The sequence below is a fragment of the Chiloscyllium punctatum genome, chromosome 5 (genome assembly GCF_047496795.1).
Source record: "Chiloscyllium punctatum isolate Juve2018m chromosome 5, sChiPun1.3, whole genome shotgun sequence".
In the NCBI taxonomy this organism is placed as follows: Eukaryota; Metazoa; Chordata; class Chondrichthyes; order Orectolobiformes; family Hemiscylliidae; genus Chiloscyllium; species Chiloscyllium punctatum.
The window spans coordinates 2746315-2769442 of record NC_092743.1 but is presented as its reverse complement, the minus strand read 5'-3'; the positions used below and the strand labels follow the sequence as shown (position 1 = coordinate 2769442).

General features: G+C 43.8%; 1 protein-coding gene across 2 annotated transcripts in view; it reads right to left on the bottom strand.

The window, feature by feature from the left end:
• Positions 1–21678, bottom strand: part of fastk (Fas-activated serine/threonine kinase) — a 70806-nt gene extending 49128 nt beyond the window's left edge. For both annotated transcript variants that reach the window (XM_072569621.1, XM_072569620.1), the window contains exons 1-4: positions 21540–21678; positions 19100–19763; positions 4785–5255; positions 941–1089 (exon numbers count right to left, since the gene is read on the bottom strand). In XM_072569621.1, coding sequence (XP_072425722.1) covers positions 941–1089; positions 4785–5255; positions 19100–19718 — 1239 coding nt within the window. In that variant the 5' untranslated portion in view covers positions 19719–19763; positions 21540–21678. The remainder of the gene's footprint in view (positions 1–940; positions 1090–4784; positions 5256–19099; positions 19764–21539) is intronic.
• Between the last annotated feature and the right edge of the window lie 1450 nt (positions 21679–23128).

The following is a 23128-nucleotide window of genomic DNA, read 5'->3' as shown; positions in this document are numbered from 1 at the left end:
CATAAGGTCCCTCATTAGAGGTTAGTGGCAAAGTTAAAGTACACGGGATAAAGGATAATATATTGGCATGGATCGAGAATTGGTTGACAGACAGGAAACAGAGAGTGGAATAAGCTGATACCAGGGAAGATAGGTCTGTCCTATGAGGAGAAATTGGTTTGGCTGGGCCTGTATTCAGGAGATAGTGAGGGCTGCAGATGCTGGGGAGTCAGAGTCGATAAAGTGTGGTGCTGGAAAAGGTCAGCAGGTCAGGAAACATCTGAGGAGCAGGAGAGTTAACGTTTCAGGCAGGAGGATGACAGGGAATCTGATTGAGACAGGGCCCAACAGACTATGCGCAGGGAGGATGTCTTCACTGTTTGGTAAGTTGGCACGGATGCAGTTTTAATATATGGCTCGGCCACTTAGGACGAAGACGAAGAAACATTTCTTCATTCACAGGGTAGTGAACCTGTGGAATTCTCTACCATTGAAAACTGTGGAGGTCAACTAACAGAATCTATTCAAAAAAGGAAGAGAATAATTTTCCAGATTTTAAAGACATCAAAGGGTATGGGAAAAAAACAGGAATATGGCATTGAGATAGAGGATCAGCTGTGATCCTATTGAATGGCAAAGCAGGTTCAAATGGTCTACTCATGTCTCTCATGTCTATTTTTCTCCGGCTCCATCTCATTTAAAACATCCCCTTAAATTGGCCTTTTTAACAAGCATTTGAACTTTTGATCTAATGTCCCCTTCTACCCGGTGCCAAACTTTGCATAAAAGGCTCCTATGGAGTGCCTTGGGTCAATTAATGGAATTTAAAGATGCCATATAAATGCAAGATGTTGTTGTTTTATTTTCCTTTCAATTCCCTCAATCATGGCTTACCCCGAACTCCAACACTGTGTTTCCTAAAAATATTTTCTGCTTTGTTAAAGAAACTATACACAATTACCTTACTGTCCAGGTTTTCACCCTTTTTGATGAGGAAATCTGCGATCGTGTCCAGAAGCCTGGTCTCACGTAGTCGATGACGCGCAATATATTTTGCAATGAGTGCCATGGTGTAGGGGGTGATGCTATCCACTTTCTTTGGGAGTTCCTCTAAAATAGAAAGAAATGCTCTTATATGACAGGCTGGAATTTTTGTCAGTTCAATGGCTCAGTAGGGTCCTACAGTGGCTTCTGTCACTGTGGAATAGGCAGTAGGATAATAGATTCTCACATTTGACCTCTGCTGAGAAGGTCACAAGCAATTAGGGCCAAAAAAGACACAAACAGACCCAACTGCAAAGCCCTTCACAACCAAATGAACATCTACCTGTTTGTGCACAGGATCATGCACTGAGTGAGGTTCAAAGGCCAGGTCAGTAAATGTAAAACTGAAACATTGGCAAAGACACAGAATGGTCTGGTATCATAGAATCATAAAGTCCTGACAGTGTGGAAACAGGCCCTTTGACCCAACAAGTCCACACCGACCCTCTGAAGAGTAACCCACCCAGACCCTTCCCCTATCCTATGGTCTTGTATTTACCCCTGACTAATACACCTAATCTACACATCCCTGAACACAATGCTCAATTTAGCATGGCCAATTCATCTAACCTGCACATCTTTTGGATTGTGGAAGGAAACTGGTGCACCCGGAGGGAACCCATGCAGACACGGGGAGAATGTGCAAACTCCACACAGACAATCACCCGAGGCTGGAAACAAACCTGGCTCCCTGGCACTGAGAGGCAGCAGTGCTAACCACTGAGCCACCATGTCGCCCTCATCATTGATGTGGTTTAAGTGAGAAATAAAATTAGATTATAAGGAATGGCAAAAGAAAGTAATTTTCTGCCAAAACAGCAAAAGACACTTGGAATTGTCATGGAGTGAGAGACACACAACAATCAGTTACCTGTTCCAATGCAATGACCATGCGTCACAAATAGGCAGTGCTGTTATAAGGCGGCAAGGTGGCATAGTGGTTAGCACTGCTGCCTCACAGCACCAGAGACCTGGGTTCCATTCCCGCCTCAGGAGACTGACTGTGTGGAGTTTGCACATTCTCCCTGTGTCTGCGTGGGTTTCCTCCGGGTGCTCCGGTTTCCTCCCACAGTCCAAAGATGTGCACGTCAGGTGAATTGGCCATGCTAAATTGTCCGTAGTGTTAGGTAAGGGGTAAATGTAGGGGTATGGGTGGTTTGCGCTTCGGCGGGTCGGTGTGGACTTGTTGGGCCGAAGGGCCTGTTTCCACACTGTAAAGTAATCTAATCTAATCTAAATAAAAGATAGGTTTTAGAGACTGACTAAACATTTTTGTACATACCAATTACACAACAGTGCTGGATTAAGTACTACTATATTTTTCCCAGTTACTGTACAGTGCTGGATTAAACACTGCCTGTATTTATCCCAGTTACAACAAAGTGGCTGATTAAGTGCTACCTGCATTTTTAGTGCAGTTATATTTCAGTTATAATGCAGTGATATATTGAATACTCTCTGGATTTACACAAGAAAGAAATAATGAAATTTGAAACAGAGGAGGAGTAGGCTGTTCGACCCTCCAAGCCCGATCATCCAACCCACTAGCCTGTACTCACTTTCTCACAATATCCTCTGATCCTTTTAACTCCAAGAACTACACCCAATTCCTTCTTGAAAACATTCAATGTTTTGGCCTAAATTACGTTCTGTAGCTGAGAACTCCATAGGCTCTCTGCTCTCTTGGTGAACAAATTTCACCTCATCTCAATCCTAAAATGCCTACCCAGTATCCCTAGACAGTGACCCCTGGTTTTGCACTCCCCGATCTTCAGGAACATCCTTCCAACATATAACCTGTCTAGTTCTGTTAGAATTTTATAGGTTTCTATGAGTTTCCACTTCATTCTTCTGAACTCCAGTGAAGATAATCCTAACTGATTCAGTCACTATTCATACCTCAGTCCTGCCATCCTAGCAATCAGTCTGGTAAACATTTACTGCACACCCTCCATCGCCAGAACAGTCTTCCACAGATAAGGAGGCCAAAACTGCACACAATACTCCAGGTCTGGTCTCACCAAGGCTCTGTATGCTTGCAGCAGGCTTGCTCCTGTACTTGAATCTTCTTGCTATGAAGGCCAACATACCATTTAACTTCTTCACTGCCTACTGCACCTGCATGCTTACTGTTAGTGACTAGTGTACAAGGATACCCAGGCCTCGTTATTACCCCTGTTTTCCCAATCTATCACCATTCAGAGAGTATTCTACTTTCCTGTTTTCACTACCAAAGTGAATAACCTCACACTGATCCACATTATAATGCATCTGCCATGCATTTGCCTACTCACTTAGCCTGTCCAAATCACAGTGAAGCATCTCTTTATCCTCCTCAGAGTTCACACTTTCACCCAGCTTTGTGACATTTAGAAACCAGATAACATCACACTTTATTCTCTCATCTAAATCATTAAAATGTATTGTGAATAGCTGAGTCCAAGTGCTGACCCCTGCAGTATCCCCCACTAGTCATTACCCACCACTCAGAAAGAGACCCATTTACTTTCACTCTTTGTTTTCTGTCTGCCAACCAGTTCTCTATCCATGTCATTACACAACTGCCCAATCCCATGCACTTTATTGTTACACACTAGTCTCTTATGTGGTACCTTAGTGAAAGCCTTCTGAAAATCCAGGTAAACCATATTCACTAGTTTCCCCCTTATCAACTCTACTAGCTACATTCCAGTAGTTTTGTCAAGCATGATATCCAATTTGTAAACTCATGCTGATTCTGTCCAATTCTGTTACTGTTTTCCAAATCCTCTGCTATTAAACCTTTTGTAATGGAGTCTAGCATTTTCCCTATTACCAACATTAGGCTAACCAATCTATATTTTCCTGTTTTCTCTCTATCTTGCTTTTCAATTAGAAGGCTTACATTAGTTACCCTCCAATCCATAGGAACTATTCCAGTGTCGAAAGCATTTTGGAGGATGACCACCAATGCAACCACTATTTCTCAGGCAACTTCCTTAATTACTCTGAGAAGTAGATTATTGGGTCCTGGGTATTTATTGACTATTAATTGCATCAATTTCCCCAACATCATTTCCCTACCAATACTAATTTTCTTGGGCTTCTCCCTCTCACTAGACTTTGTGTCCCCCAACATTTCTGGTGCATTATTTATGTCCTCCCTGTGAACACAAAACCAAAATATGCATTTAATTGGTCTACCATTATTAATTCATCTATTCCTGACTGTCATGGACCTACATTTGTCTTAATTATTCTTTTTCTTTTCACATACCTGTACCAATTTTACAATCGGTTTATACATTCCCCATAAGCTTACTCTTCTTTATCAATCCCTTTATCTTCCTTTGCTGAAATCTAAACTACGCCAAATCCTCAGGTTTGCAGGTTTTTTGGCCAATTTGAATGCCCTTTCCTTGAACCTAATATTATCCCTAATTTCCCTTCCTAGTCATGATCAGGCACCTTTCCCAATTTATTTTTGTGTCAGACAGGAATGAACAATTGTTGAAGTTCTTCCATAAACTCTTTAAATGTTTGCCATTGCTTATGCACTGTAACTTTATAGTACAAAGCTGGATTAAGTACTTTCTGTACCTATACTAGTTACAGTGTTGTGATGGATTACCCACTGAACATGTTTCTCCCAATTACACTTCAATGCCATGCTGGTTTAAATGCTATCGCTCAATATAACAGTTACGATGAAATGCTGGATGAAGTGAATATGATCTGTGAAAAGGTTGATACTTAAACTCTGAAGTCTATTTGCACCCTACCTGCCAAGCTATTGATGAACTTTTCCTGCCTGTTCTCATAGAAGAGTTGAGAACTAAAGATCAGCTCCAGTGACTTGTTGCTGGTCTCCCGGGCACACGTAGCCAGCATCTCGTCCAGGAGGGTCATCTCGTGGTCTCTTACATTGGTGACGTGCCCCAGTGTGTGCTTGACCAATCGGAGGATCTTACGGTTGTTGAGAAGCTGTTCGCTGCTGTAGCCATCAGACTGCAGTGCCTGAGCCTTCAGTTTGTAGTAAGAGAGCAAGAGGAACAAAGTCTGGGGGTGACGTTCCTTCTCAATGTTCTTCTCCAGGCCAGTGAGACAGCTTTCGATTAATGGGTGCTCAATGGATGGATGTAGCTTCATGACACTGCTGAAAACCATGGAGATATCCTTTTGATTGAACTGTGAGAGCCGGATTCGGGATTCCTCCTCCAGGACCTGAACAATCTTGGAATCACCAGGAAGACCTGGCAACCCAAAAAGAAGAGAAACTTCAGTGACATGGAGCAAGGAGTAAACACAAAATATTCTCTGTCTAAGGTCAGGCATTGTCTGATGATAAAATAAGATATGCTGGGCAGCAGGATTCATCTTTGGCTGTTTTTCCAGCATGCAAACTCAGACAGAGAACCTGGATTTGCAAACTCTGTTTCGAAGGCATGCTCAAGGCTGAACCTATGTGAGGCTCGAGGGTTGGAATGTCACACATCCCCCTCGTTTCTCCTCATAAGTTGATCCTCTCATTCCTCATATCATCTTATTCAGTCTTTCTCTCTCCAAGGCTGCACTTATGCAACTAGTGCAAATTTCACTGGAGACTGTTCAGCATGCAACGAGCAGGGGAAGATACAGGGGAAATCAGTAGATTTGTGTTTCCAAAAGACATTTGATAATACATTACGTAAAAAGGTCATGATTAGAGATTATGGTGTTGGAAGTGATGTAGTAGCAGATAAAGGAGTGTCCAACCAGCAGTAAACAATACCAAAACAGAAATTGTTGGAAAAACACAGCAGATCCGGCAGCATCTGTAGATAGAAATCAGAGTTAATGTTTCAGGTCCAGTGACCATTCTTCAGTGAACGTTGTTGGGATAACAGGGTCATTTTCAGGTTGAATATCCAGTGGATTGCCAGGGAAATGAGCTCTTTAATTTTAGAAGGTTTCTGCGGTGAAAAATGCATGAGGCAGATGAAGCATGTACTTATGCTTGTTTCTGCAGCATTTCTTTCCTGTAATATGTCACTAGACTATTGTAAACTATTTACCACCTATATTAATGATCTGCATGAAGGGAATGACTGCAAGGAAGCCAAATGTGCTGCTGATATAAAGGAAGGTTGGTAAGCTGGTTGAGGAAAAAGATACAAAAGAGTATATAAAGATCTACAGATTGTTTAAGTGAGTTGGCATAAACTTGGCAGATTAAGTATAAAATAAGAAAATATGAACTTGCCTGTTTGGGCAGGAAGACTGGAAATGCAGTCTATTATTTAAATGGAGACAGACTGCAACATGCTGGGGTACAGTGGCACTTTGATGTCTTGGTTCATGAATCACAAAACATTAGCATGCAGGCACAGCAAGTGCTTACGTAAGAAAATAAAGTGCTGACCTTTATTGCTAAAAGATGGTGTTTAAAAGTAGGGAAGTCATGCTACAATTGTACAAAGCATTGTTCAGACCACATCTAGAGTACTGTGTACAGTTCCTATTTAGGGAGGGTAACCTTGAATTGGAAACAGTTCATAAAAAGGTTCACTAGACTAATTCCTGGCATGAAGGGAATGTCTTATGCTGGAGAAGGTGGGCTGGTAGATAGGCCTACACTGGTTGGAGTTTGGAAAAACAAGAGATGATCTTACTGAGACATACAAGATTCTGAGGGTTTTGGCAGGGTAGATGCTAACAGGATGTTTCTCTTCACCATAGAATTTAGAACCAGGGGCACTGCTTGAGAATAAGGGGATTCCTGTTGAAGATGGAACTGAGGAGGAATTTAATCCCTCACAGGGTTTTGAGTATTTGTAATTCTCTGCTCCAGACAGCAGTGGAGGTTGGGTTAGTCAGATTTTGGATGAAAAAGGGAATTAAGGGCAATGGAAGCAAACAGCAAAATGGATTTGAGACCACAATCAAATCAGCCACATTCTTATCAATTAATGGAATACGCTAAAGAGGCCGGATGACCAACTGGAGTTTCTAATTCTCACGTTTCCCCAAATACAAAGCTTCTGAACCTAAAGAGTATTTGATTGTCTGTGAAATACAATGAAACACGAGACATTATATGACCTTTTTAAAAAATATTCTGATGGGATGTCACTGGCAAAGCCAGCATTTTTTGCACATCCTGAAATGTTCCTGAACTGAGAAGCTTGCTTGGCCATTTCCTAGAGCACTTTTGATTGAAGGATAAAGCTGTGGTTTGGTGTCACATATAGGCCAGACCTGATAATGGTAGCAGACTTTCTTGTCTAAAGGAGACTGGACTTTTACCATAATTGATGATATTTTCATGGTCTTCGCAATTAAGACTAGGTAATTTCAGATTTTATTAAATGAATTTAAGTCACTGGTTTACGTGGTTAGGTTTGAATCCATGCCCCACAGCATTAACCCAGGTATCTCAATTGCTAACCCACTTACATTAGCATTCTGTAACGATTCTGCTGTCTCCCTCATCTAGACTTTTATTACTAATACGTTTATGTAGGCTGCAGGCTTCAAATGAAAAGGGAGAGCAGGTTAAGGGAAATTCAGAAATCTAAAGAGAAATGTTGAGGCAACAGAGCAGTAAAACTGTGTGGGTAAACACAGGACAGAACACTGACAGTAATAAAATGTCAATGAAAGAAGTTCATGTAGAGTCATAGAGATGTATAGTATGGAAACAGACTCTTCGGTCCAACCTGTCCATGCAACCAGATATCCCAACCCAATCTAGTCCCACCTGCCAGCACCTGGCCCATATCCCTCCAAACCCTTCCTATTCATATACCCATCCAAATGTTGCAATTGTACCAGCCTCCACCACTTCGTCTGGCAGCTCATTCCATACATGTACCACCCTCTGGGTGAAAACGTTGCCCCGTAAGTCTCTTTTATATCTTACCCTCTCACCCTAAACTTATGTACTCTAGTTCTGGACTCCCCGCCCCCAGGGAAAAGACTTTGACTATTTACCCTATCCATGCCCCTCATAATTTTGTAAACCTCTATAAGGTCACCCCTCAGCCTCCGACGCTCCACAGAAAACAGCCCCAGCCTGTTCAGCCTCTCCCTATAGCACAAATCTTCCAACCCTGGCAACATCCTTGTAAAGTTTTTCTGAACGCTTTCAAGTTTCACAACATCTTTCCGATAGGAAGGAGACCAAAATTGCATGCAATATTCCAACAGTGGCCTAACCAAAGTCCTGTACAGCAGCAACATGACCTCTCATCTCCTGTACTCAATACTCTGACCAATAAAGGAAAGCATACCAAACGCCTTCTTCACTATCCTATCCACCTGTGACTCCACTTTCAAGGAGCTATTAACTTGTAATCTGAGGTAACCCTCTTCTCTGTATACTACACCTCCAATTTTGGAGTTATCTGCAAATTTACTAACTGTACCTCTTATGCTGGCATCCAAAGCATTTATGTAAATGACAAAAAGTAGTGGGCCCAGCACTGATCCTTGTGGCACTCCACTGGTCACAGGCCTCCAGTCTGAAAAACAACCCTCCACCACCACCCTCTGTCTTCTATCTTTGAGCCAGTTCTGTATCCAAATGGCTAGTTCTCCCTGTATTCCATGAGATCTAACCTTGCTAATCAGTCCCCCAAGGGGAACCTTGTCGAACGCCTTACTGAAGTCCATATAGATCACATCTACCGCTCTGCCCTCATCAATCCTCTTTGTTACTTCTACAAAACACTCAGTCAAGTTTGTGAGACATGATTTCCCACGCACAAAACCACACTGACTCTCCCTAATCAATCCTTGCCTTTCCAAATACATGTACATCCTGTCCCTCAGGACTCCCTCCAACAATTTGCCCACCACCGACATCAAGCTCACTGGTCTATAGTTCCCTGGCTTGTCCTTACCACCCTTCTTAAACCATGGCACCACGTTAGCCAAACTCTAGTCTCCCGGCACCTCACCTGTGACTATCGATGATATAAATATCTCAACAAGGGGCCCAGCAATCACTTCTCTAGCTTCCCACAGAGTTCTAGGGTACACCTTTACCCATTTCAAGACATCCAGCACTTCCTCCTCTGTAATCTGGACATTTTGCAAGATGTCACCATCTATTTCCCTACAGTCTATATCTTCCACAGCAAATACTGATGCAAAATACTCATTTAGTATCACCCCCATTTTCTGTGGCTCCACACAAAGGCCGCCTTGTTGATCTTTGAGGGGCCCTATTCTCTCCCGAGTTACCCTTTTGTCCTTAATATATTTGTAAAAACCCTTTGGATTCTCCTTCATTCTATTTGCCAAAGCTATCTCATGTCCCCTTTTTGCCCTCCTGATTTCCCTTTTAAGTATACTCCTATTTCCTTTATAATCTTCTAAGGATTCACTCGATCTATCCTGTCTATACCTTATATGTGCTTCCTTCTTTTTCTTAACCAAAGCCTCAAGTCATCCAGCATTTCCTAAACCTACCAGCCTTCCCTTTCACCCTGACAGGAATATACTCTCTCTGGATTCTTATCTCATTTCTGAAGGCTTCCCATTTTCCAGCTGTCCCTTTATCTGCGAACATCTGCCTCCAATCAGCTTTCAAAAGTTCTTGCCTAGTAACATCAAAATTGGCCTTTCTCCAACTTAGAACTTCAACTTTTAGATCTGGTCTATCCTTTTCCATCATTATTTTAAATCTAATAGAATTATGGTTGCTGGTCCCAAAGTGCTCCCCCACTGACACCTCAGTCACCTGCCCTGTCTTATTTCCCAAGAGTAGGTCAAGTTTTGCACCTTCTCTAGTAGGTACATCCACATACTGAATCAGAAAATTGTCTTGTACACACTTAACAAATTCCTCTTCATCTAAACCTTTAACACTATGGCAGTCCCAGTCGATGTTTGGAAAGTTAAAATCCCCTACCATAACCACCCTATTATTCTTACAGATAGCGGAGATCGCCTTACAAGTTTGTTTCTTAATTTCCCTCTGACTATTGGGGTGTCTATAATACAATCCCAATAAGTTGATCATCCCTTTCTTGTTTCTCAGTTCCACCCAAATAACTTCCCTGGATGTATTTCCGGGAATATCCTCCCTCAGCACAGCTGCAATGCTATCCTTTACCAAAAATGCCACTCCCCCTCCTCTCTTGCCTCCCTTTCTATCCTTCCTGTAGCATTTGTATCCTGGAACATTAAGTTGCCAGTCCTGCCCATCCCTGAGCCATGTTTCTGTAATTGCTATGATATCCCAGTCCCATGTTCTAAACCATGCCCTGAGTTCATCTGCCTTCCCTGTTAGGCCCCTTGAATTGAAATAAATGCAGTTTAATTTATTAGTCCTACCTTGTCCCTGCCTGCCCTGACTGTTTGACTCACTTCTGTTCTCAACTGTACCCGTCTCAGACTGATCTCTTTCCTCACAATCTCCCTGGGCCGCACCCCTCCACCGTACTAGTTTAAATCCTCCCAAGCAGTTCTAGCAAATTTCCCTGCCAGTATATTAGTCCCCTTCCAATTTAGGTGCAATCCGTCCTTCTTGTACAGGTCACTTCTACCCCAAAAGAGATTCCAATGATCCAAAATAGTGAACCTTTCTCCCATACACCAGCTCCTCAGCCATGCATTTATCTGCGCTATCCTCCTATTCTTACCCTCACTAGCTCGTAGCGCTGGGAGTAATCCAGATATTACTACCCTTGAGGACCTCCTTTTTAAATTTCTGCCTAACTCTCTGGAATCTCCCTTGAGAATCTCAACCTTTTCCCTTCCTATATTGTTGGTTCCAATGTGGACAATGACCTCTTGTTGGCTCCTCTCCCCTGTGAGAACATTCTGCACCCTCTCTGAGACATCCTTGATCCTGGCACCAGGGAAGCAATACACATTCTGCTTTTTCACTGCTGGCCACAGAATTGTCTGTCTGTACCTCAGACTGGACAGTCCCCTAACACAATTGATCTCTTGGAACCCGACGTACCGCTCGTTGCATTAGAGCCAGTCTCAATACCAGAAACCTGACTGTTTGTGCTACGCCCCCCTGAGAATCCATCATCCATTTTCCAAAACAGCATACCTGTTTGAAATGGGTATAGCCACAGAAGGCTATTTTATTCCTGATGAAGGGCTTTTGCCCAAAACATTGATTTTGAAGCTACTTGGATGCTGCCTGAACTGCTGTGCTCTTCCAGCACCACTAATCCAGAATCTGGTTTCCAGCATCTGCAGTCATTGTTTTTACCTCCTGCACTAGGTGCCTACCTCTCTTACCTTTCCTGGAGTTAACCCATCTATGTGACTGTATCTGAGGCTTTCCCCCCTTCCTATAACTGCCATCCATCACATAGCTGTTGCAAGCTCCTCAGTGCTTCTAACAGTCTCTCCAACCGATCCATTCGATCTGATAAGATTCGCAGCCAACAGCATTATGACATATATAATCTGCAGTAACCCTTAAACGCTCTTTAAACTCTCACATCTGACATGAATTACATATCATTCTATTAAAGACCATTTTTGCTCCTTCACAATCTACAGACCCAGAAAATAACACCGTCTTAATCCTCTACATAAACTGCCCCAGGTTAAATTAATAGTTATGGCTTATATTTTAAGTTTAATCAAGAGACATATCTCCAAAAAAATATAATCAAGAAAGAACACATCCTACTCACTACTGCAGATTCTCTGTAGGCCACACTTAAAACAATGATTAACTTATCTGATTCTGTGCTGTGAACTTGGCCCAACAGTTCCTCCAAGATCAGTTGTAAACAGTCACTAAAACATTCAACTAAAGGTTCTTCAACTTACATTGTGATACTTTCACAATAAGGTAGCTGAACAAGTGGCACAATTGGGTATCATATTTAAGGAAGAACATTAAAGTTTAAAGAGAGAGTTTAAAAGAGATTCACTAGAATGATAATATCAGGAATGAAGGATTTTAGATACAAGGAAAGATAAGAGAATTGGGCTGATTGTCCTTGGAGCAGAGAAGATTAAGAGGTGACCTTATCGAGGTGTTCAATATTATGAACAATTTTGACAGTGTAAAGAAGTAAATTCTGTTTTCACTACTTAGTATGTCAATAACTAGGGAGTCACAATTTCAAGACTGTCAGCAAGACAGTTAGGAGTAGGATGAAGAGAAACTTCTTCAATCAGATAGTTGTTAGGAATTGGGATACACTGCCTGGGAGAGTGATGCAGACAGATTCCAAAGGAGGCTTCAAAAGAGAGGTAGATATATATTTGAAATAGATGAAGTCAGAAAGCTACAGAGATAGGGCTGGCGAGTAGGTCTAGCTGGGTAGCTCTTTCAGAAGCCAGTGCAGACGTGATGGGTCTAGTGGTCTCCTTCTGTACTGTAAATTTCTATGATTCTAAATACAGGTAAATGATTTTGATCTAATTGCCATATAATGAAATTATTATAAAGTGATCAAGCATGGGAAAAAATATACATTTTGTAAAGACTGACATGAATGCAAGAAGTGGGGTAGCCTTAATAGGAAAGGATAATATAAGCTCATTAGTAAGATGTTATCTTGGCTGATAAAGTCAGGATGTAGAATTGGCATGGTGGAGATCAAGAATATCTGAAGTTCAGGAATAATTAACAAAGACAGAAATTGCTGGAAAAGCTCAGCAAGTCTGGCAGCATCTGTGGAGAGAAATCAGAATTAATGTTTCAGGTCGAGTGACCCTAATTTATAGTATCTGCAGTTCTTTTGGTTTTTATTTGGTGGGAATAATTTCTGGGTTAAAGTAGCAGTCATGGAGAATAAGGGACGTGTTTCTTGATCAGGAAAGCAATGGCCCATTCAGTCCCTCGAGTGTGCCCTGCCACTCAATGGCTGTTCTGTCTGTAAGCTCAAATCCACATGCCTTTCCACCCTTGATATTTAGATGTGCAATTGCAAAGCCAAGGAATACAAAACTATCGGGAAAGTACTGGAAAATGAGATTAGAGTAGTTAGGTGGTTGTTTTTGACTGGCACAGATACCATACACCAAAGAGCCTTTTTCTGTGCTGTAGATTTCTATGATCCCCTTGCATAACTAATATCTATCCACCCCACCACCCCCCCAACTTTAGCTTTAAAAAAATTCAAAATCTCTTTTTCCACCTCCATTCAGGAAAAGGGTTCCAAAGACTCTCAACCCTCTGAAAAAAAGCATTCTTCTGATCTCTATTTTAAAAGGGTGACCCCGAATTTTTAAACACTGGCCCTTAGTTATAGATTGTCCCATCGTGTCCAGATTCACCCTGTCAAGACCCTTCAGGATTCTATATGTTTCAAACAATTTGCCTCTCAGTCTTCTAAATTCCAGCAGACACAAGCCTAGCCAGTCCATTCTTTCCTCAGAAGACAATGGCTCCATTCCAGCTATTACTTGTTTAACCTTCTCTGAGCTGCCTCCAACACAGTTACATCCTTCCACAAATAAAGTGACCAATATTGTACACAGAGTCCCAGTTGTGGTCTTACCAGTATAACTGAAAGAATCAACAGATATTTAACAAATATTTTGCATTACTGTCAATGGCAGCAATAAAGGGCAACCAAGGGACTAAATGAAGTGCAAAGTCGAAACCTAAGAACATTAATACCAGCACAGCAAGAATTCCTGGAGAAAATTAAGGGACTGAGATTTGACAAATCTTTAGCACTTCAATGCCTGTATTCTCGGGTCTGAAAGACATAGCTTTTAAGGCAAATCAGTATATTCTTTTTAATCACTCATGGGATATGGGTGTCACTGGCTGGACCAGCATTTATTATCCATTCCTAAGTTGCCCTTGAGAAAGTGGTGGTAAGCTGCCTTTTTCATCTACTGCAGTTCATGTGTAGTAAGTAGATTCACAATGCCCTTAAGGAGGGAGTTCCAGGACTTTGACCCAGCAACACTGAGGGATTGCTGATGTATTTTCTCGACAGGATAATGAGTGACTTGGAGGAGAACTTGCAGAAGGTGGTGTTTCCATGTATCTGTTGCCCTTGTCCTTCGAGATGGAAGTGGTTGTGGGTTTGGAAGGTGCTGTCTGAGGAGCCTGGGTGAATTTCTACAGTACATCTTGTACATAGTGCACCGTTGCTACTGATTGGTGGCGCAGGGAGTGAATGTTTGTGGATGTGCCAGTGGGTTGCTTTGTTGTAGTTGGTGTCAAGCTTCTTGACTGTTGTTGGAGCTGCACTTATCCAGGCAATGGGGAGTATTCCATCACATTCCTGACTTGTGCCTTCTCTATGATGGACAGGCTTTGAGGAGTCAGGGGATGAGGTACCTACTGCACGACTCCTAGCCTCTGATCTACTATTATAGCTACTGTGTTTACATGGCTAGTTCAGTTCAGTTTCTGGTCAATCTTAACCCCAGGGCGGTACTTGTGAGGAATTTAACCATAGTTATACCATTGTATTTCTCGGGACAATAGTTACATTTTCTCTTGCTGGAGATGGTCATGACTTTGGAGTTGCCTGGTATCAGTATTCCTTGGTAATTGTCAGCTCAAGACTGGATATTGCCTAAATTACTTCATTTAGAAATGAACTGTTTCAGTATCTGAGGAGTTGTGAATGGTGCAGTCATCATCAAACATCTCAATTTCTGACCTTATGATGGAGGGAAGGCCATTGATGAAACAGCTAAACATGACTGGGCCGAGGTCACTACCCTGAGGAACTCCTGCATAGATTAGAGATGTCCTCAAGCTGGGATGACTGACCTCCAAATTCATCAATCACCTTCATTTGTAACATATTATGATTTGAACCAGCAGAGAGTTTTACCCTAAAACCCACTGACACAAGTTTTACTTGGACTCGTTGATGCCACACTTGATGTCAACAGCAGTCACTCTCACCTCACCTCTCGAATTTAGCTCATTTGTCAATGTTTGAAACAAAGCTGTAATGAGGTCAGATATAGTAGATATTTTCTAAACTCCCTGTTCCGTGATGTTATTATACACTTCTGAAGTAGGTAGGACTTGAACCTGAACCTCTGGCTCAGAGATAGGGGCACTACTACAGCAGTGTGTTCAGAGTGTTCAGAGATGTGCAGGTTAGATGCATTGGTCAGGGATAAATGTAGAATAATAGGGTAGGGGAATGGGTCTGGGTGGATGTGGACTTGCTGGGCCGAAGGGCCTGTTTCAACGCTGTAGGAATGCAATGATTCTATGACTAGCAAAGTTCTTTTTCATAGGGTGGGTGAGTTCAAAACTAGGGTAAGAGGAGAAAAATTTAAAAGGGACCTGAGGGGCAACGCTTTCACGCAGAGGATGGCAATGAACCGTCACAGGAAATGGTGGATGCAGATACAGTTCCAACATTTAAAAGACATTTGGATAAGTACATGAAGAGAAAAGGGTTAGAGGGATATGCGCCAAATGCACTCAAGTGGGGTGAGTGTAGTTGGGAAACTAGTCGGTATAGAACATAGAATATTACAGCGCAGTACAGGCTCTTTGGCTCTCGATGTTGTGCCAACCTGTGAAATTAATCTGATACCCACCTAATCTACACCGTTCTATTATTATCCAAATGTATGCCCAATGCCCATTTAAATGCCCTTAGCATCGGCAGGTCTACTACTGTTGCAGACAGGCCGTTCCACACACCGACTGCGCTCTGAGTGAAGAAACTACGCGTAATAACTGTCCTAAATCAATCACCCCTCAATTTAAAGCTATGTCCCCTCCTGTTAGCCTTCACCAGCTGAGGAAAAAAGTCTCTAATTCCACCCTATCTAACCCTGATTATCTTGTACGTCTCGGTTAAGTCACTTCTCAACCTTCTTCTCTCTAATGAAAACAGCCTCAGTTCCCTCAGCCTTTCCTCGTAAGAGCTTCCATCCATACCTGGCATCATCCAAGTTAATCTCCTCTGAACCCTTTCCAAAGCTTCCACATCCTTCTTATAATGCGGTGACCAGGACTGCATGTCATACTCCAGGTGCGGCCTTACCAGTGCCTTGTACGGTTGAAACATAACCTCGTGGCTCCAAAACTCAATCCCCCTAACAGTAAATGCCAACACACAATATGTCTTCTTAACAACCCTATCAACCTGTGTGGCAGGTTCAGGGATTTATGCACCTGGACACTGAGATCTCTCTGTTCATCTACATTGCCAAGAATTTTTACATTAGCCCAGTACTCTGCATTCCTGTTACTTCTTCCGAAGTGAACAACCTCACATTTTTCCTAATTAAACTCCATTTGCCATTTCTCCGTCCAGCTCTGCATCTTATCTATGTCCCTCTTTAACCCACAACATCCTTCTGCACTATCCACAACTTTGCCTACCTTAGTGTCATCCGCAAATTTACTAACCCAACCTTCTATGCCCACATCCAGGTCATTTATAAAAATGACAAACAGCAGCGGCCCCAAAACAGATTCTTGCAGCACACCACTGGTAACTGAACTCCAGAATGTACATTTCCCATCAACCGCCACCCTCTATCTTCTTTCAGCTTGCCAATTTCTGATCCAATTCACTAAATCACCTTCAATCCTACAATAGCCCACATATGGAACCTTATCAATGTCATACTGAAGTCCATTTACAACACATCAACCACTTCACCTTCATCCACCTGTTTTGTCACCTTCTCGAAAAACTCAATAAGGTTAGTTAGGCACAACCTACCCTTCGCAAAACCGTGTTGACTATCTCTAATCAAATTATTCCTTTCTTAGATGATTATAAATCCTCTCTCTTAGAACGCTTCGAACACTTTACCCACAACTGAAATAAGCCTATAATTACCAGGGTTGTCTCTACTCCCCTTCTTAAGCAAGGGAACAACATTAGCTATCCTCCAGTCTTCTGGCACTACTCCTGTCAACAATGATGACAAAGATCAAAGCCAAAGGCGCTGCAATCTCCTCCCTGGCTTCCCAGAGAATCTGAGGACAAACCCCATCCGGTCTCTGGGTCTTATCTATTTTCTGATCTTCCAAAATTGCTAACGCCTCCTCTTTGTCAACTGCAATCCCATCTAATCTTGAAGCCTGTATCTCCGTGGTCTCATTAACATTGCCCTTTTTCATTGCGAATCCTGACGAAAAGTATTCATTAAGCACTTCCCCATGTCCTCAAATTCCACACACAACTTTCCACTATTATCTTGATTAGCCCTAATCTTATTCTAGTCATTCTTTTATTCCTGATATACCTATTGAAGGCCTTAGGGTTTTCCTTGATCCTATCCACCAACAATTTCTCTTGTCCCCTTCTGGCTCTTCTTCACCCTCTCTTTAGATCTTTTCTGGCTAACTTATAACTCTCAAGCTCCCTAACCCCTCACCCTCACATGAGCCTTCTTCTTCCTCTTGACAAGAGCTTCAACTTCTTTAGTAAACCATGGCTCCCTCCCTCGACAATTAGCTCCCTGCCTGATAGGTAGATACTTACCAAGGACCCGCGGTAGCTGTTCCTTGAATAAGCTCCACATTCAAGTGCGTCCATCCTCTGCAGTTTCCTTCCCCATCCTATGCATGTTAAATCTTGCCTAATTGCATCATAATTGCCATCCCCACAGTTATACCTCTTTCCCTGCAGTATATACCTATCCCTGCCCATTGCTATTGTAAACATAATTGAATTGTGGTCACTATCACCATAGTGTTCACCTACCTCCAAATCTAACATCTGGCCGGGTTCATTCCTCAGTGCCAAATCCAATATAGCATCACCCCTTGTTGGCTGTCTACATACTGTGTCAGAAAACCCTCCTGCACACGTTGAACAAAAACTAACCCATCTAAACAACTTGAACTATAGTATTCCCAGTCCATATTGGGGAAGTTAAAGTCTCCCATAATAGCTACCCTGTTACTCTTGCTCCTATCGAGAATGATCTTTGCTATCCTTTCCTCTACATCCCTGTAACAATTTGGAGGCCTTTAGAAAACTCCCAACAAGGTGACCTCTCCTTTCCTGTTTCTCACCTCAGCCCAAACTACCTCAGTGGATGAGCCCTCAAATGTCTTAGCTGCTGTAATACTACCCCATTTAACAATGCCACACCTCCCCCCCCACCTCACCTTTTACCATCTTCTCTGTTCTTGCTGAAACATCTAAATCCTGGAATCTGCAACAACCATTCCTGTCCCTCCTCTAGCCATGTCTCTGAAATGGCCACAATATTGAAATCCCAGGTACCAACCCATGCTGCAAGTTCACCCACCTTATTCTGGATGCTCCTGGCGTTGAAGTACACACATTTCAAACAAATAGCCTGATTGCCGGTGCCCTCTCATGACCCTGTAACCTATTCCTGACCTCACTATCTTCGACCTCCTGTACACTGGAACTACAATTCAGATTCCCATCCCCCTGCTGCATTAGTTTAACCACCCCGAACCACACATACACCCCCACCCCCACAAAGTTTAATCCTTCTCCTATTTCTTATACTAGGAGCCAGTGTAGGCCATTCAGCCCATCAAGTTTGCTCCACCATTCATTATGGTCATGGCTGATTTCATCTTGGCCTCAACTCCACTTTCTTGCCTGCTATCCTTTACTAATTAAAAATATGTCTACGTCTCCCTTAAATTTACTCAGTGTCCTGCAGTCCACTATAATCTGCGGCAGTGAATTCCAGAGATTGATGACCCTTAAGGGAAGAATCTCTGTTTTAAATCTGCTACCCCTTAGCTTAAAGTTATGACCGCTTGCTCTACATCGTCTCACAAGGGGTACATCATCTCTACGTGTACTTTGTCAGTCTCCTTTAGCATCTTTATACCTCAGTTAGACCTCATCCCACCTCATTGTTCTAAACTCGAGCAAGTACAGGCCCAAAATACTCAGTCTCTCCTCTTAAGACAAATTTTGCATCTCTGGAACTATTCAAAGGAATTCCTCTAAACTTCCTCCTCGCTTGGTGAGCATTGTAAATTGTTAACCTCAAACAGAGGAAATAGTCTGTGTTCATGGTACCCCCATCCAATATAGTGCCACACATGTCCTCTTCAGGGCTGCATACCATGTTCAAAATATTTAGATATAAAGACCGCTTTATGCAGAACACTTCCCTATTTGACAACACAACTTTAAAAACATTGGCTGGAAAATATAGAATTGAGAATTTTCCTTACCCAGAGCAGCAACAGCGTACAGACAATTCACGATGCTGAAGTTGTCAAATTTGGAGCAATCACTCACGATGGATTGGCAGAGCGTTTGGAAATCTTCCAGCTCCAACATCTGGCTGTAATACACCGCCATGGTGGATCCTGCTGGCAGCTGCTGTAGGACCTGACCAATTTTTTGCAGGGCAATGGGGTAATGATTGTAGGAGATCTTACCAGGGTTCTGTGTCACCCAGCGCAACACCTCTCCCACAGTCCGTGAGCGGTCAATCAGCCGCTTCATGGTGAAGAAAGTGTCATAGCTCATCTTCTCATGGATGAAGTTCCAGGTTTTCTTCTTGGTGGGATGGTGATGGTAATGAGGTTTGTGTCCATTCCGTCTCCCCTGGTAGAGATGTGGGAAATGCTCTGGATAGGCTGCCCAGATGTGCGGCTTGCAGGTGTGGTAGCGAGCTGCATACATGGCAGCCGGGCTCCTCGGCAGGCAAGCAGCAGCTGGGCAGCAGGCCAGGCGGAGGAAACGGAGAATGCAGCCCAGGCTGAGACAAGTCAGTCCGTCTAACAGCAGAACACTCTCACCCCTAGGCAGCAGAGAACTGAAGCAACACAGAGGCAACCTTTGCATCTTAGGTATTGCTCACCTCGAGGGAGTATGGAGAACAGCAGAAACCTGAAGAACAAAGCAGCACAGACCACTCAGAACAGCAAAGTATAACGTTTGAAATCATAAAGTCAACCTGAATGGAATTAAACTTATCCAACATCACCTGCCTTCCCACAAAATTAATTGGATGTCCAGCAAAAGGTGAGCTGACATAGAGGCACAGGTGAACACACTCAGTTTTTTTCCCATGGTTGAGAAATCAAACACTAGAGGGTATCAGGTTAAGGCAACTAGGAGAAAGTGAGGATTACAGATGCTTGAGAATCCGAGGTGAGAAGCATGGCGCTTCAAAAGTAGCAGTTTAAGGGATAAAATAAAATGGAACCTGAGGGACACTTTTTGTTTACAGTGGGTGGTATGCATATGGAATGAGCTACCAGAGGAAGTGGTTGAGTCAGATACATTAACAACATTTAAAAGGCATTTGGACAAATACATGGATAGGAAAGGATTAGAAGGATATGGATATGGACCAAGTGCAGGGAAATGGGTTTTGCATGTATGGGCATTTTGGTCAGCATGAACCAGTTTGGGGCAAAGGGCCTGTCTCTGTGCTATTGGTCTCTATAGCATAGAGAGGCACTAAGCCACACTCTGGAGTCCTGGAGGTTGGAACTGTATTTACACACCCCTGGAACAGGAGATGTGGTGTTGGATTGGGGTACACAAAGTTAAAAATCACACAATGCCAGGTTATAGTCCAACAGGTTTAATTGGAAGCACCTGCTGGACTATAACCTGGTGTTGTGTGATTTTTAAGGAGAAAGTGAGGACTGCAGATGCTGGAGATCAGAGCTGAAAATGTGTTGCTGGAAAAGCACAGCAGGTCAGGTAGCATCCAAGGAGCAGGAGAAGGGCTTATGCCCGAAACATCGATTCTCCTGCTCCTTGGATGCTGCCTGACCTGCTGCACTTTTCCAGCAATACATTTTCAGTTGTGTGATTTTTAACCTGGAACAGGTGAGACTTTGAACCCTGGTCTCTCTGGCCCAGATGTTGGGGCACCACAAGGGCCCTATTCCTGGAAGTTAAACAACGAGTAAGAGCATTGAGAAGATGAATACTGACTTGTAGAATCCCCTTCTGGGAGAGATTCAAGCCAATGGACCATTTAACAATAAAGGGTTGGACATTTAAACCAGTGTTTCTTTCAGGAGGTCATTAACCTCCAGTATTCTCTGCCACAAAGCAAGGGATTGAGACAATCTCATGTTTGAAACCAGGCTGATTCTGGCCGACAATGGAAGGAGTAGAGGAGACAGAGAGGAATGTGGAGTTCAGGTCAGATTCAGACTGACCTTGGTCTGTGTGAATGGGGAATCAGAGCTGGAGGAACCAAATAGGAACAGGAGGAGGGTAATGTTGGAGAAAGTTAGAGAGGGCAGACAGGGGAACAAATCTCAATGAGAGGGGGCAGAAGACCCTCAGACAGTTTCATGTTTAAAATAAAAATCCATCCAGATTACACGAAGAAGGTTCAAAGAGGAATTTTAAATAAAGATATTTTGCTGTACTCCCAATGACTTGGATGATATTAACCCGGAGGGACTGGGGAGGAGGGGGAGGGACTGGGGGGGAGGGGGTACTGTTGGGGACATGAATAATGTTCAGGTTTTATATCCATTATAAACTGCAGACTACCCCCCGACCACAGAGCCACCGCTCCGACCTCCCCAACCACCCCCGCCTCGCCAAAGGCCGGGACACCTTTACACCGCCAGCCCCCGACTCCAGGCCTCAGCCTCCCCCAGGCCTAAGGCCCCGGCTGACGGTTACACTCACATCCTCGGCCCGAGCGGCCTGGGCTAAAGCCGCGGCTCCTTCCTGATCCTGCAGCCGGCGCCGCGCCACCAGCTGCGGGCTCCGCGCGCCCCCGACACACGGCCAAGGGCGCGGCCCCTGAGCGCGCTCCACGCACGCAGCGCTCACACGCAGAGCGCGAGGCCGCGCGCAGAAGCCGCTGAGACACCGCGACGACATCCACACCAGGTCAGAGGGAGCGCCGCACTGTCGGAGGGTCAGCGCTGAGGGAGCGCCGCACTGTCGGAGGGTCAGTGCTGAGGGAGCGCCGCACTGTCGGAGGGTCAGTGCTGAGGGAGCGCCGCACTGTCGGAGGGTCAGTGCTGAGGGAGCGCCGCACTGTCGGAGGGTCAGTACTGAGGGAGCGCCGCACTGTCGGAGGGTCAGTGCTGAGGGAGCGCCGCACTGTCAGAGGGTCAGTACTGAGGGAGCGCCGCACTGTCGGATGGTCAGCGCTGAGGGAGCGCCGCACTGTCGGAGGGTCAGTGCTGAGGGAGCGCCGCACTGTCGGAGGGTCAGCGCTGAGGGAGTTGGCACTGTGTGAGGGTCAATGCTGAGGAAGCACCGCATTATCGGAGGGTCAGTACTGATGGAATGCCATACCGTCGGAGGGTCAGTGTTGTGCAAGTATCTACCCAGGTCACTTTGCTCCTGCACCTTGTTTAGAATTGTATCTGATATTTTTCGTTCTTTTTCAAACTCCTTCTCACCAAATGCATTATTTCACACTTCTCTACATTGAACCTTGCGGGCCATGTATCCATGTGCTCTACCAACTTCCTAATGTCCTTTTGGTATGTTCCCCACAGAGTTTACAGTTCTTCCAGGTTTGGTGTCATCTGCAAATTCACTTCGAGGTTCCTGATCAATTCTGGTTCGTTGCACAAAACCAGATCCAGAATTGCTTTCTCCCTGGTAGGCTCCAGCACCAGCTGTTCTAAGAATCCAGGGTCTAGTTTGTTATGTCTGGAAAAGCAAGGGTCTAAATTCCGACCCTTGGAAATTCCACTGCAAACCTTCCTCTGGCTTGCAAAGTATCCATTGACTGTTACCCTCTGTTTCCTATCATTCAGCCAATGTTTTATCCACATTGTTAATGAATCTTTTATACCCTGACCAACAACCTTCCTCACAAATAAGGCCAAGAATGACAGCTGGAGAGGAGGACATCTCAGATGGAGCTCATTCGCTGTATCGATTTCCTTTTGTTTTATTTTTCCTTTTTCCCCTCATGCTGTAAGGTTGAGTGAAATAGGAGTTGATGGGAAGGGTGAGGGCAGTAACAAATTAAAAATACTATACATGAATGCACGAAGCATTAGAAATAAGATGGATGAGCTTGAGGCTCTTTTGGAAATTGGCAGATACGATATTGTGGGGATAACTGAGACGTGGCTTCAAGTGGATAGAGCCTGGGAAGTGAATATTCAAGGCTACAGGTGCTATCGTAAGGACAGACTGATGGGCAGAGGGGGTGGGGTGGCCTTGTTGGTAAGGGAGGATATTCAGTCCCTTGCGCGGGGGGACCTAGAAACAGGGGATGTGGAGTCAGTGTGGATAGAGCTGAGAAA